The 12,017-nt window shown below is 40.3% G+C and overlaps 1 protein-coding gene across 1 annotated transcript in view; it reads right to left on the bottom strand.

The window, feature by feature from the left end:
* Positions 1-369: 369 nt before the first annotated feature.
* kpna5 (karyopherin alpha 5 (importin alpha 6)) overlaps positions 370-12,017 on the bottom strand; it is a gene marked incomplete at its 5' end in the record, with an annotated part of 28,440 nt that continues 16,792 nt past the window's right edge. Inside the window, one exon of the mRNA XM_079228135.1 lies at positions 370-2,479. Coding sequence (XP_079084261.1) covers positions 2,292-2,479 — 188 coding nt within the window. The 3' untranslated portion in view covers positions 370-2,291. The remainder of the gene's footprint in view (positions 2,480-12,017) is intronic.

Here is a 12,017-nt window from a genome sequence, read left to right as displayed (position 1 = left end):
GGCAAAGCTCTCCATTTACTGGTCGGTCTATGTTCCAACCCTCACCTATGGTCACGAACTCTGGGTCGTGACCGAAAGAACGAGATCTCGAATACAAGCGGCCGAAATGAGCTTCCTCCGCAGGGTGGCCGGGCTCAGCCTTAGAGATAGGGTAAGGAGCTCGGACATCAGGAGGAGCTTGGAGTCGAGTCGCTGCTCCTTCGTGTCGAAAGGAGTCAGCTGAGGTGTTCAGCATCTAGTCAGGATGCCTCCTGGACGCCTCCCATTAGAGGTTTTCCAGGCACGTCCAGCTGGTAGGAGACCCCGGGGAAGACCGAGGACACGCTGGAGGGATTACATCTCCCGGCTGGCCTTGGAACGCCTCGGGATCCCAGAATGAGCTGGAAAGTGTTGTGGGTGAGAGGGAAGCCTGGGTCGGCCTGATGGACCTGCTGCCACCGCGACCCGACCCGGATAAGCGGCTGATAATGGATGGAATCTTAAATCCTTTCTCCAGTATCCTTCTTAAGAGCAAGTGAGCAACATACTGTGTAGTCATCATTTATTTTATTCAATGCTCCAGAATATCAAGGGATATTATTCAGTATAGTAGTGTTATTAAGGGCTTGTGTGATTATATGTTCAGTACATCAACGGACCGAGTTGGCACAGTATCTGCGCGCGGATTGTGGTGGTCAGTCTGGACCAAAAAGTCCAGGGCCAAATTTTTGTCCCAGTCCAGGCCTGCAGCCAGATTACCTATTAGAATGGAGGTCGCCCTGTTTAGTGCAGCAGGGAGTTCCACGGCTGTCACAGAATTCATTGAGCAGTGCGAGAATCTTCTCACCCTCAGACCTTTCAGTGACGTTGAGCTTTTAGGCACGCTGAAAAGCTGTCCTAAAGGGGGCCAGCATGAGGCTGGTGGTTAGCTGGTGGTTAGCTGGTGGTTAGCTGGTGGTTCGCTGCCCGCAGCAAAATGCTTTCCTGTTTCATTCCCAATTGGTAAGTAAACATTCTTTTTCTATTGCATGTCAATTTAGATTTGGATTGCATTTAAAGTTGCCTGTTAATGCAAATAATGTTGCTGTACGAAAAGGTGGATTCATCTAAATCAAATCATGGTTCATCTAATAGAAGGGGGAAAAAAACTGCAAAACCTGTAATTCAACCACAAAATGAAAACTTAAAATAAAAATAAAAGCGTAAAGGTTCAGAGTAAACAAACTTCCTCAACTGTGAAGGGTAATAAGGAGACGCAGCGATGGAACGGAAATATTACAACTGGATATCAGCCAGAAAACAATTGCACTTCAGAGCCTCCCATAGCCACTTAAAATACTTTCTCTACAATTTCTTACATGTGTATACAATATATAAATTCTACTAATCCCTTCAAATAAAGAAAACGATTGCAGGCCGGAAAAATTATTTAAGATACGTTACTAGTTCAGTGTCAAACTACAAAAAAGGAAAAGAAATGCAATTTAACGAGCAAGATTGTTGCACACACTGCATCATGTAACAGACAGCACGTCTTTCCCCGATGCTGCTGATTCTGACAAAGAACATCAATTAAAAATAAGCAGCATAAACAATAGCGAACATTGTTTCAAATATCAAACTAACTCGGGCCAGTTACATAATCCAGGAAGCCCCTGCCTTCAGTCAGAGCTGAGGGCAGAGAACACTAATAAACTCCAACAGTTCTCAGAATACAAATAAATTAAAGACCCAGAGTCTCCAGATGCTCGTTAGTCTTTCTAAAACCACAGGTGAGGATAAAAGAACCTCCAGAGCGTTTGCAAATGTTTTATACTTTACATGCGGTAAGACCAGGACATTCAGCAGTACTAACAGCCAGGCCAGCCACTTGACCCTTATCTGAACACCAAGCATTTTAACCAGAATTAATGACAGAAAAATCTGTCCTGGCTTATCTGTTCATTTGGGGCTTTCCTTTCTTTCCTTTTTGTTTCTTTTTCTGAGAAGGGGTAGCTTGCACATTTAAAAAGGATATGGATGCTAAATTGGAGATAGCCATTTCTAACACATGTGTAACACAAATAGCATTAACATAGTTTAGAACAATACAAATAACATCTCAGGAAGTAAAAGGAACATCATACTGTAGCACTAAAGTTGGCTTTCTATGGCATGGGAAAGAACCAGCCAAGCGGAGCCCTCATTCAGACGCCCAGTCTCAAACGGCAACAACCAAATCTGCTCTTTTGATCTCCAGTCACAAGTCTTACTCCGTCTCTCAAGGTAAGGTGTTCTTGTAGAAGTGAATGTCTGGTGTCTCTAGCAGAGGGTTAGAGCTGAAATCTTTCCATGGGTCCATCCTGTTGCTGGAAGACAAACTGGCCTTGATCTTTGTCCACCTGTGGAGCCAGGCTGGCGTCCTCCTCCTCCACACTAAAGTAGTGTTCAATCAGGTCAAAGGCCTTTTGGTAGATCTCCAGGTTCTCGTGGCTCTGCAGGAACTCGATCTTGTCCAGGCCTAAAGAAGTGCACCCACACAAACACAGCTCATTTTTATTCCTATATCACTTAACAAAACTGAGCAGCACAGGCACAACAGGACTGACTGAACTGGAGAGTAATGCCACCGCTGTGTGTGACGCCTCGTGCTTCACACACAGCGGTGTGTGACGCACGAGGCTTCACACACAGCTGTGTGTGAAGCACGAGGCTTCACACACACAGCGGTGTGTGAAGCACGAGGCTTCACACACACAGCGGTGTGTGAAGCACGAGGCTTCACACACACAGCGGTGTGTGAAGCACGAGGCTTCACACACCGACGAGAATCACATTCTATGGAAACAACGGTGCACATAGATGATGTGGACGCAGCAGCCGGTAGCTCCACCCAACTTTGCTACATTTTACTTTTACTGTGTTTTCATGTTTGTCAAAGGAAAACGTGTGGCATAATACAAAGACACTCATCAACCCCAGAAGGCGCGTGGGGGTGAAGATGATCACTGCACACAAAACAGTCAAGTTGATGGACATGTTTTCCTGATGTTGAATGTTATGTTACTATCTGCCCAGAGAATTCTTTTGTTGCTGCTATTTAGTCATTGTTATGCCAAAAAAAAGTTAAATCATGTTAATGCAGTTTGATGGTGAATTCACAAGTAGGGGTGTCAATTTGAATTGATTTTCAATTTAACTTTTTTTTTTGCACTGATGATTATCATTCTTAGACTACAATTTAGCCATATGGTCAACTTTAAAATATAATGAACTGTGAAAAAACAAAAAGAAGATCCACTACTTACTACTTTTTAGTTTACTACTTGTTGTAAAGTGACTACTAGTTACTTTACGACAGCTTGAGCTTATGACAGACACCTGAATGCACCATGAGATCCTGCCGGTCTCCCACAAAACAAAACTAAGTAGACACAATCATTTTAAGCAGAAATAACACGACCATCCAACAGTTTCTGAGCGTTTGGTGAAGGAAAAAGCAAATTTTCCGCCAGGCGGCGCGAATGAATATATGAAATATTCGCCTGACGCTGAGTTGCAAAAGCCAGTCAGCGTTGAGAAGCTCCGCCCATCATCACCGCCGTCCTGCCGGTGCTGAACCAAACTGCTCCTGAAGTAGCGCTGCTAGCGGCTTCATTGAGACGCTGCTGTGGGACTACGGATAATATTATGAACCCAGACACCATGGAGTTTGATGTTCCCACGTATGTGGAGTTCACACAACAAGTATGTGGCTATTTCCATGGTGGATGAAGGAAACGGTAACAGTTTTGACAGAGTTAAGCCACGCCCCCCTTTCCGCTGTGAAAAAGTGAAAGTGACACCCCTGATAAGTAGGGATGGTATCGTTTGGGTTTTTTCCGATACCGGTGCTAAACCGATGCTTCTAAAACGATACCGGTGCTAAACGGTGCCTGAACCCATACTTTTTTATTGCCAAGGCAATTTTTTTTCTTCTTCTGGAAGCCCCGCCCCCTCGTTCCCGCCCCCTCGAGCCCCGCCCCCTCGTTCCCGCCCCCTCGAGCCCCGCCCCCTCGAGCCCCGCCCCCTCGTTCCCGCTCTGCATGCGGACGGACATATTGGCACCGGTTCTCGGTACCCAACCCTACCAATAAATAATATAACGTGAGTGGAAATAATTTGTGTACTCGAGGGGCTTGGGAGCCTTTTTGGTTCTGTTGAAATGTTTTATATTATGTGGAATGCCATATCCTGGATAAAAAGGTTTTAACTCAAATTACATTTATCCTAATGATGAAAGAACGTAAGAACATTAAATACAGCAGACATTCAAGTTGTTTAATTATGTTGTCAATCAATACTTTTAACTGATTTGTGTCCGATAAGAGTAAACAATTTAAAATGTTTCTATCAGTTACTTGATACTGAACTATTGATTTAGTCACCAGTCCATGTTTCAACCAGATACAAGATTTAGCAAGACAACAATTAATTCAGACTAGTCAGATAACAAAACCTGAATTTAAGTGTAGAGCGCTCGCATATTTATTTCTGGGACAGAACCAGGAACAAAATATGTAAATTCCTTTAGCCTTATAAACACGACACCCCTTTTTTCTTTTCTCCCGAAAATGAGAATTGTGTTTTTTCAAAACTAAAACTGTACCATCACCTCATCCAGAGGGTCGATTTACTTCATTTGAATTGCTAAAGTACCGTAACGCTTGTGAGAAGAGGCGTGTGGTTTTAATTTTTTTTTAAAAGATTGTTAAGTTGTGAATAATTCCGTAAGCTCCTTAACATGACTAAGCGATTATAACGTTTCTCTAAAACCTTCATAAAAACTCTTACAACGGCGGATTTCAGTCAAAGACACGTCCTGTGACCGTACAAGGCGGTGGGAGTCTAATCTGACCAGTACAAGTGTCTCCTAAAAAGGCCAGTTTTTGTTTTCTTTGGGCGTTCCGAGATCCTGCGATCTCATTGGTTCTCAGACTCTTCTGAACGCGCGGCAGACGACACATGCGGAAGTAGGCGGTCATTTTGATAAGCAGCTTGTCATGGTGGGACCAAGGATCAGGTCAAAGTAGGTCATTTTTCCATTTCTGAACCGAAAAATATGTTTTTTCTGGACTGAATATGCTTCCTAACATGTCAATGCTTGGGTTTATTAGGGCCCGAGCACTGACGTAGTCAGAGTCGAGGACCTATTGAAATGCTAAGTATTATTATTATTCTTATTAGTTGGAATGCTTCAGCAGTCAGACTATTGTTATCGTCTTCTTTATTCATTTTATTTTTTTTTTTTATTCTTCTATTTCTTCCGTACATATTTTGCACCTCATCTCCTCCTTCATATATTCAGCTACAGAAACCGTTCAACTATTAAAATATTCAGCTACTTAAGGACACTCCTGTTGTATCTCTTCATATTTTTAACTATTAAACTCTTTGAATTATTAAGCTTTTTATGAAAATTAAAATGAATGGGAGCGGATGGGGAAAATCTTCAAATCCTCTTCAACTTCAAACGCTTACAGGTTCTGCATACGTTCAGCTAAATACACCATTTAAACTTTTAAAATGTTGACAAAACCTTCAGCTATTATTCTATAATTTCAGATTTCTGATATCTTTTATAGTTTTTAAACTGTCAGTGTTTTCATTTCATGCTTTTTTCCCACCATTTCTGCCTTTAACATGGGTGTGTATTGCGCCGCTTAGAGTGGTGATGTCACAGCTTGAGTGTAGTTCCCCTGGAGGATTAGTTAGATTTTATTTTTGCTTTTTGTCATCTCCTCCACAATACTAAGTCTTTGGGCCTAATGTATACATCAAAACGTAGGAAATCTTGTCTCACTTCTTAAACTTGGGTCGATTTGAATCCAACAGATTCAGGCGTGTTTAAATCAGACGATATGTGAGAGGTGGCCTCCTTCTTCTTCCATTCCCTCCCATGTTAAATCTTCCTCAAAAATGTCTTTCTCTGACGACCGTACCTGATTTATAAATTGCGACTAGAGACACATCGTGTAGCCTAGAGACCCACAAACAACATCGACGCGTTCGCAAGAGTCTCATCTCTCAGAAAATATTATTATTTTGGTGTCTTGCCTTTGAAGTTCTTGAGATATGAATCTTTTTATAAAAAAAGAAAACGCACTGGAGTCTATGGAGATCAAACAACTCAGTCTCTCAGTCATGTCACAGGTGTTTTCAGTTTGAACTAATCACCGCACACTGCAGCTGTTGGTGGAGAAACAGGCGAACGGCCGCGCGCGTGACAAGTGGGCGGAGTTTACCCAGCATTCAGTTTGCTGGTGTAATTTTATGAATGTGAAACCGTGACTGAACATTTGTACCCTGTCAGGTAAGTAGCGCCCCCTGCACTCTCAGTTGTATTCTGTGAAAATTAAATGATTCTCTCTTCCAAGAGTGCAATGCACTATGGGTATTGAGTGTATGGTATATTCATATCTACATTCCCCTGGGTCCTAAGTCCCTCCAGGTTAGCTTCTTAACATGCTACCAACCCTCTCTCTGTAGTTCCTCCCTATAACAACTCACTTATTCTCTCTGTCCCTCTTTCTTTCTCACTCTCTCCTGCTCTGTCTGTCTCCCCATATGTCTCTCCACCCCTCCCTCTCTCTGTTTTCTCTCCTGCTCTGTCTCTCCCCCCTCTCTCCTTTCTTCTCTGTCCTCCCTCTCTCTGTCTGTCTTTCTTTCTCTCCCTCTCTTTCTATACCTCTCTTGTTCTATACCCCTCTCTCTTCCTCTTTTGTCTTTCTTTCTCTTTCTTCTGTTTCACTCTCTCCCTCTCTTTCTATACCTAAATATGTACGGAAGAAATAGAATAATAATAATAATAATAATAAGTTGAATAAAGAAGACAATAACAATAGTTGGACTGCTGAAGCATTCCAACTAACTAGAAATTGCATTTCCTGCTGAAAATGCGTTGGAATGCAAAAAGCTGAAGCTTAAAGCTTAAATATTTGAAAATATAGCTGAACATAGCTGAAAATAGCAGAATATAGCTGAATTTATCTGAATATAGCTGAATATAAGAAATATGAAATTATAGAATAATAGCTGAAGGTTTTGTCAACATTTGAGCGTTTAAAATGTGTCTGTAGCTGAAGGTATGCAGATCCTGTAAACTTTTGAAGTTGAGGAGGATTTGAAGATTTCCTCCATTGGATCACATTCATTTTAATTTTCATAAAAAGCTTAATAATTCAAGTCAGAAATATGACAAGGTCATTGCAACTTGTATATCTTCTATTTCTTCCGTACACATTTTGAATCTCTCCTCCTTCATATATTCAGCGACAGAAACTGCTCAGCTATTAAAATGTTCAGCTCCTTAAGGACACGATGACCTTTTAATATTTCTGACTTGAATTATTAAGCTTTTGCGACTGTGCGTCAATGTCCGCGTGTGTACGTGCGCACGCGTGCACGTGGTAATACGGTCGCGCGCACTGTCGCGTGTGTATGTGTATGTGTGTGTGTGTGTGTGTGTGTGTGTGTGTGTGTGTGTGTGAACCTGAGCCTCAGTGAAGCTGTTGCTCCCACGTCTATTTAAACTCCAGAGAAATATCAAGGATATGAGTGCGATGGTCTCCTCCTCTCCTCTCTGTTGAATGGACTGTCATGGTGATCTGAGCATGTTTTTGCCTCCAAATATGGGGTTTAACAGATGGTTTTGTGCACAATCTGCACACACATTGGAGTGTGTGACTTGGAGATATTCATGCAGATATTCAGTCAAAGGCATTGTAAAGCCTCCTGTCTGTCTGCCCTTTCAAAATAAAAGCCCCATGAATTAACTGTATCATAACATAGAGCTCAAATGAGGATTTTTGTATTAAATACTTAATGCGCAGACTAATACTTTGACTACTGCTGCTAATATTTGGACTATTACTACTACTGCTACTCCTGCTACTAATACTACTACTGCTATAACTATTACTAATTACTACTACAGCTATTAATATGACTACTTCTACTGCTATTACTATGAATACTACTACTACTTCTACTCATACTACTGTTATTTCAACTACTACTTCTACTGCTATTACTATGAATACTACTACTACTTCTACTCATACTACCGTTACTTCAACTACTACTACTACTGCTACTTCAACTACTTCTCATACTACTGTTATTTCAACTACTACTACTGTTACTTCTACTATTACTACTACCGTTACTTCAACTACTACTACCGTTACTTCAACTACTACTACCGTTACTTCAACTACTACTACCGTTACTTCAACTACTACTACCGTTACTTCAACTACTACTACTCATACTACCGTTATTTCAACTACTACTTCTACTGTTACTTCAACTACTACTACTTCTCATACTACTGTTATTTCAACTACTACTACTACTACTCATACTACCGTTATTTCAACTACTACTTCTACTACTACTTCAACTACTACTACTTCTACTCATACTACCGTTATTTCAACTACTACTACTTCTCATACTACTGTTATTTCAACTACTACTACTACTGTTACTTCAACTACTACTACTGTTACTTCAACTACTACTACTTCTCATACTACTGCTATTTCAACTACTACTACTTCTACTCATACTACCGTTATTTCAACTACTACTACTTCTCATACTACTGTTATTTCAACTACTACTACTACTACTGTTACTTCAACTACTGTTATTTCAACTACTACTACTACTTCAACTACTACTACTTCTCATACTACTGTTATTTCAACTACTACTACTACTACTACTGTTACTTCAACTACTACTACCGTTATTTCAACTACTACTTCTACTGCTACTTCAACTACTACTACTTCTCATACTACTGTTATTTCAACTACTACTACTACTACTACTACTGTTATTTCAACTACTACTACTACTACTGTTACTTCAACTACTACTACTACTGTTACTTCAACTACTACTACTACTACTGTTACTTCAACTACTACTACTACTACTGTTACTTCAACTACTACTACTACTGTTACTTCAACTACTACTACTACTGTTACTTCAACTACTACTACTACTGTTACTTCAACTACTACTACTACTGTTACTTCAACTACTACTACTACTGTTACTTCAACTACTACTACTACTGTTACTTCAACTACTACTACTACTGTTACTTCAACTACTACTACTACTGTTACTTCAACTACTACTACTACTACTGTTACTTCAACTACTACTACTACTACTGTTACTTCAACTACTACTACTCATACGACCGTTATTTCAACTACTACTTCTACTGTTACTTCAACTACTTCTCATACTACTGTTATTTCAACTACTACTTCTACTCCTACTACTACTGTTACTTCAACTACAACTACTTCTACTACTACTACTACTACTACTGTTACTTCAACTACTACTACTACTCATACTACCGTTATTTCAACTACTACTACTACTACTGTAATTTCAAAGACTACTACAACTACTATTTCTACTCATACTACTGTTATTTATACTACTACTACTATAACTACTACTTCTGCAACTACAACTACTGCTTTCACTCATGCTACTGTAATTTCTACTACTACAACTACTACTTTTAATTTATCTCTTGGATTATTTAGATGTTGCAGTTTTGCTTCCAACTTTTCCATTTAAACATTCAGGATGTTCAGCAGTTCAGTTCAACGCTTTTGGGCTTCAACACTTTTCAGCAGGTAGTTTATCTTTTCAGCTATATTCAGCTGTATTTTCTAATATTTAAGCTTTAAGCTTCAGCTTTTTGCATTCCAACGCATTTTCAGCAGGAAATGCAATTTCTAGTTTTTCTTATTCCCGACCTATGCGCAGGGAAAAGAGGTGCTTGGGATAAACCTACATTCTTCAAACTTTGCACACCCATCAGACTCGGAGAACATTTTAATATAATTTGGATGTTGACCAAAAGTCTGAGAAAATGTCTCTATAGCGCCCCCTTTAGTTGTGAAAGCCCACTCTTTTTGCGAACTTTGACCGATTGACTTGAAATTTTACACACATGTCTGGGTGGGACTGCTCTACAAAAAACTCATCCGTGAAATTAAAATGCGCCTAATTAGATTTTCCGCCATTTTGAATTTTGTAAAAAAATAATTTTTGCCCATTCCTCCTAAACGCTGGGTCCGTTTCTTACGAAATTTTCTGTGAATCATCATTGGCTCAATGTGATCAAAGAATATCCCACTTTGTTGATATCTCATTGCGTTCAGAAGTTATTAACCAATTAACCTCTTAGGGGCGTGGCTCAATATGTCAATACACATAACTTCCTAATTACTTGGCCTATCTTCACAAACTTTGTAGAATATGTCAACATCGTGTCCCTTAACGTACCCAAATTGTTTCATAATATTCAAACACTAGAGGGCGCTGCAGTGAACCGCTCAATTTGGTCATTTTCCTTGTTTTCAGGCGTTGTATTCTGACGAACTCCTCCTAGAGATTACACACGATTGATTTCACATTCGGGCAATATGATGTTGAGACCTTTGCAGGGAAAAGTTATCAAAGGATTTTCAAAATATCGAACTATGTGAGCGCAGAGCAGCGGCAAAGAGACACCATTTTCCATGAAAATGGAAGTTGCTTTAACTCGGCCGTACATGATGGAATCTACTCCATATTTCTCATATGCCATGACCTCCTGACCCTGAAGACATCCATATGATCAATTTTCATCCTAGTCATAGCGCCACCTAGAGGCAACAGGAAGTTACATGTTTTCTACTTGTACACCGTGCTCCTCACAGATTATTCAGATCCCTCTCAAAATGCGTCGGAAGAGACTTAAGACATTGATAATGCATCACCTTGAAGATTGTAAGGATCCGTTGAACGGCGTAGCGTCGGTCCATCGCAGAAGTTCGATCCTTCGCCATGACCGAATAAACCGATGTAACTCGACTCCACATGATAAGATCCTTTCCAGGTTTCACATGTCTGATCAGCCTCCAGGCCTGAAGACATGTGCAGTCTAATTTTTAATTAGAGTCATAGCGCCACCTAATGGCAACATGAAGTAAATATTTCTATACTTTGGCTTGCTTCTCTTAGTCGGTCAATCAGATCAACTTCCAATTACTTCTAGACAAACATAAGACTTTCATGATGTCAGCCCCTAAAGCTTTTGATTTTTGTGTAACGCTGTTGCCGTGGCGCCCCATCCTTCGCGGTCAACAACGAAGGTACTTTTGAGGGACTAAGCATGCTCGAAACGTAACTAAACTTGGCACACACATTTAAAGGCAAAGATGTAGTTGCCTGATATGACTTGAATGACTCAAAACTGGAACTTCGGCTCGATAGCGCCCCCTACAAATATTCAATTAATCAGCCCCAGCGCTACGGTTGACCTACATGTATGAAACTTGCTAGGAATATGTAACACATGTAAACTTAGAAATAACTCTCTTGGGACCATGCTCTAAACCGTACAGGAAGTCAGATAGCGCCCCCTAAAAAAACGTGTTTTTTTGACAACCTGTGAGTTGTGAAAGCCCACAGTTTTTGCCCCCTATCACTAATTGACCTGAAATTTGGCACACATGTCCGGTTGTGTCTGCTCTACAAAAAAGTACGTGGTCGCACTACAGTCCGCCTACTTAGAATTTCAACTATTTTGAATTTTGTGAAAAACAATTTTATTCTCAAATCTTCCTAAACGCTGGCTTCGATTTTTACAAAATTCTCTGTGGATAATTAAAGGTTCAATTTCATAAAAATATATCAAAAGCTTGTTTGTATCTCATTGTGTTCAAAAGAAAAGGACCCATTAACTTCTTAGGGGTAAATTCAACTAAATTCAACAAAGCAGCCCTTGCAGTACGTTCAACATAGATATACAATATTTGATAGGCGTATGTACCACATATAAACTTAAAAATAACTCTCTTGGGACCATGCTCTAAACCGTACCAGAAGTCGGCCATTTTCATTTTCGTCCTTCATTTCCAGTTCAAATTGCCATAGTTTCCCAGTAGGTGGCGCTCTGACTATGAGTTCATATTGGCATGCAGAAGTCT

Source organism: Taurulus bubalis (genome assembly GCF_910589615.1).
Source record: "Taurulus bubalis genome assembly, chromosome: 12".
Taxonomy (NCBI): domain Eukaryota; kingdom Metazoa; phylum Chordata; class Actinopteri; order Perciformes; family Cottidae; genus Taurulus; species Taurulus bubalis.
The sequence above is the reverse complement of the archived record's forward strand: the minus strand, read 5'-3'. Positions and strand labels throughout refer to the sequence as shown.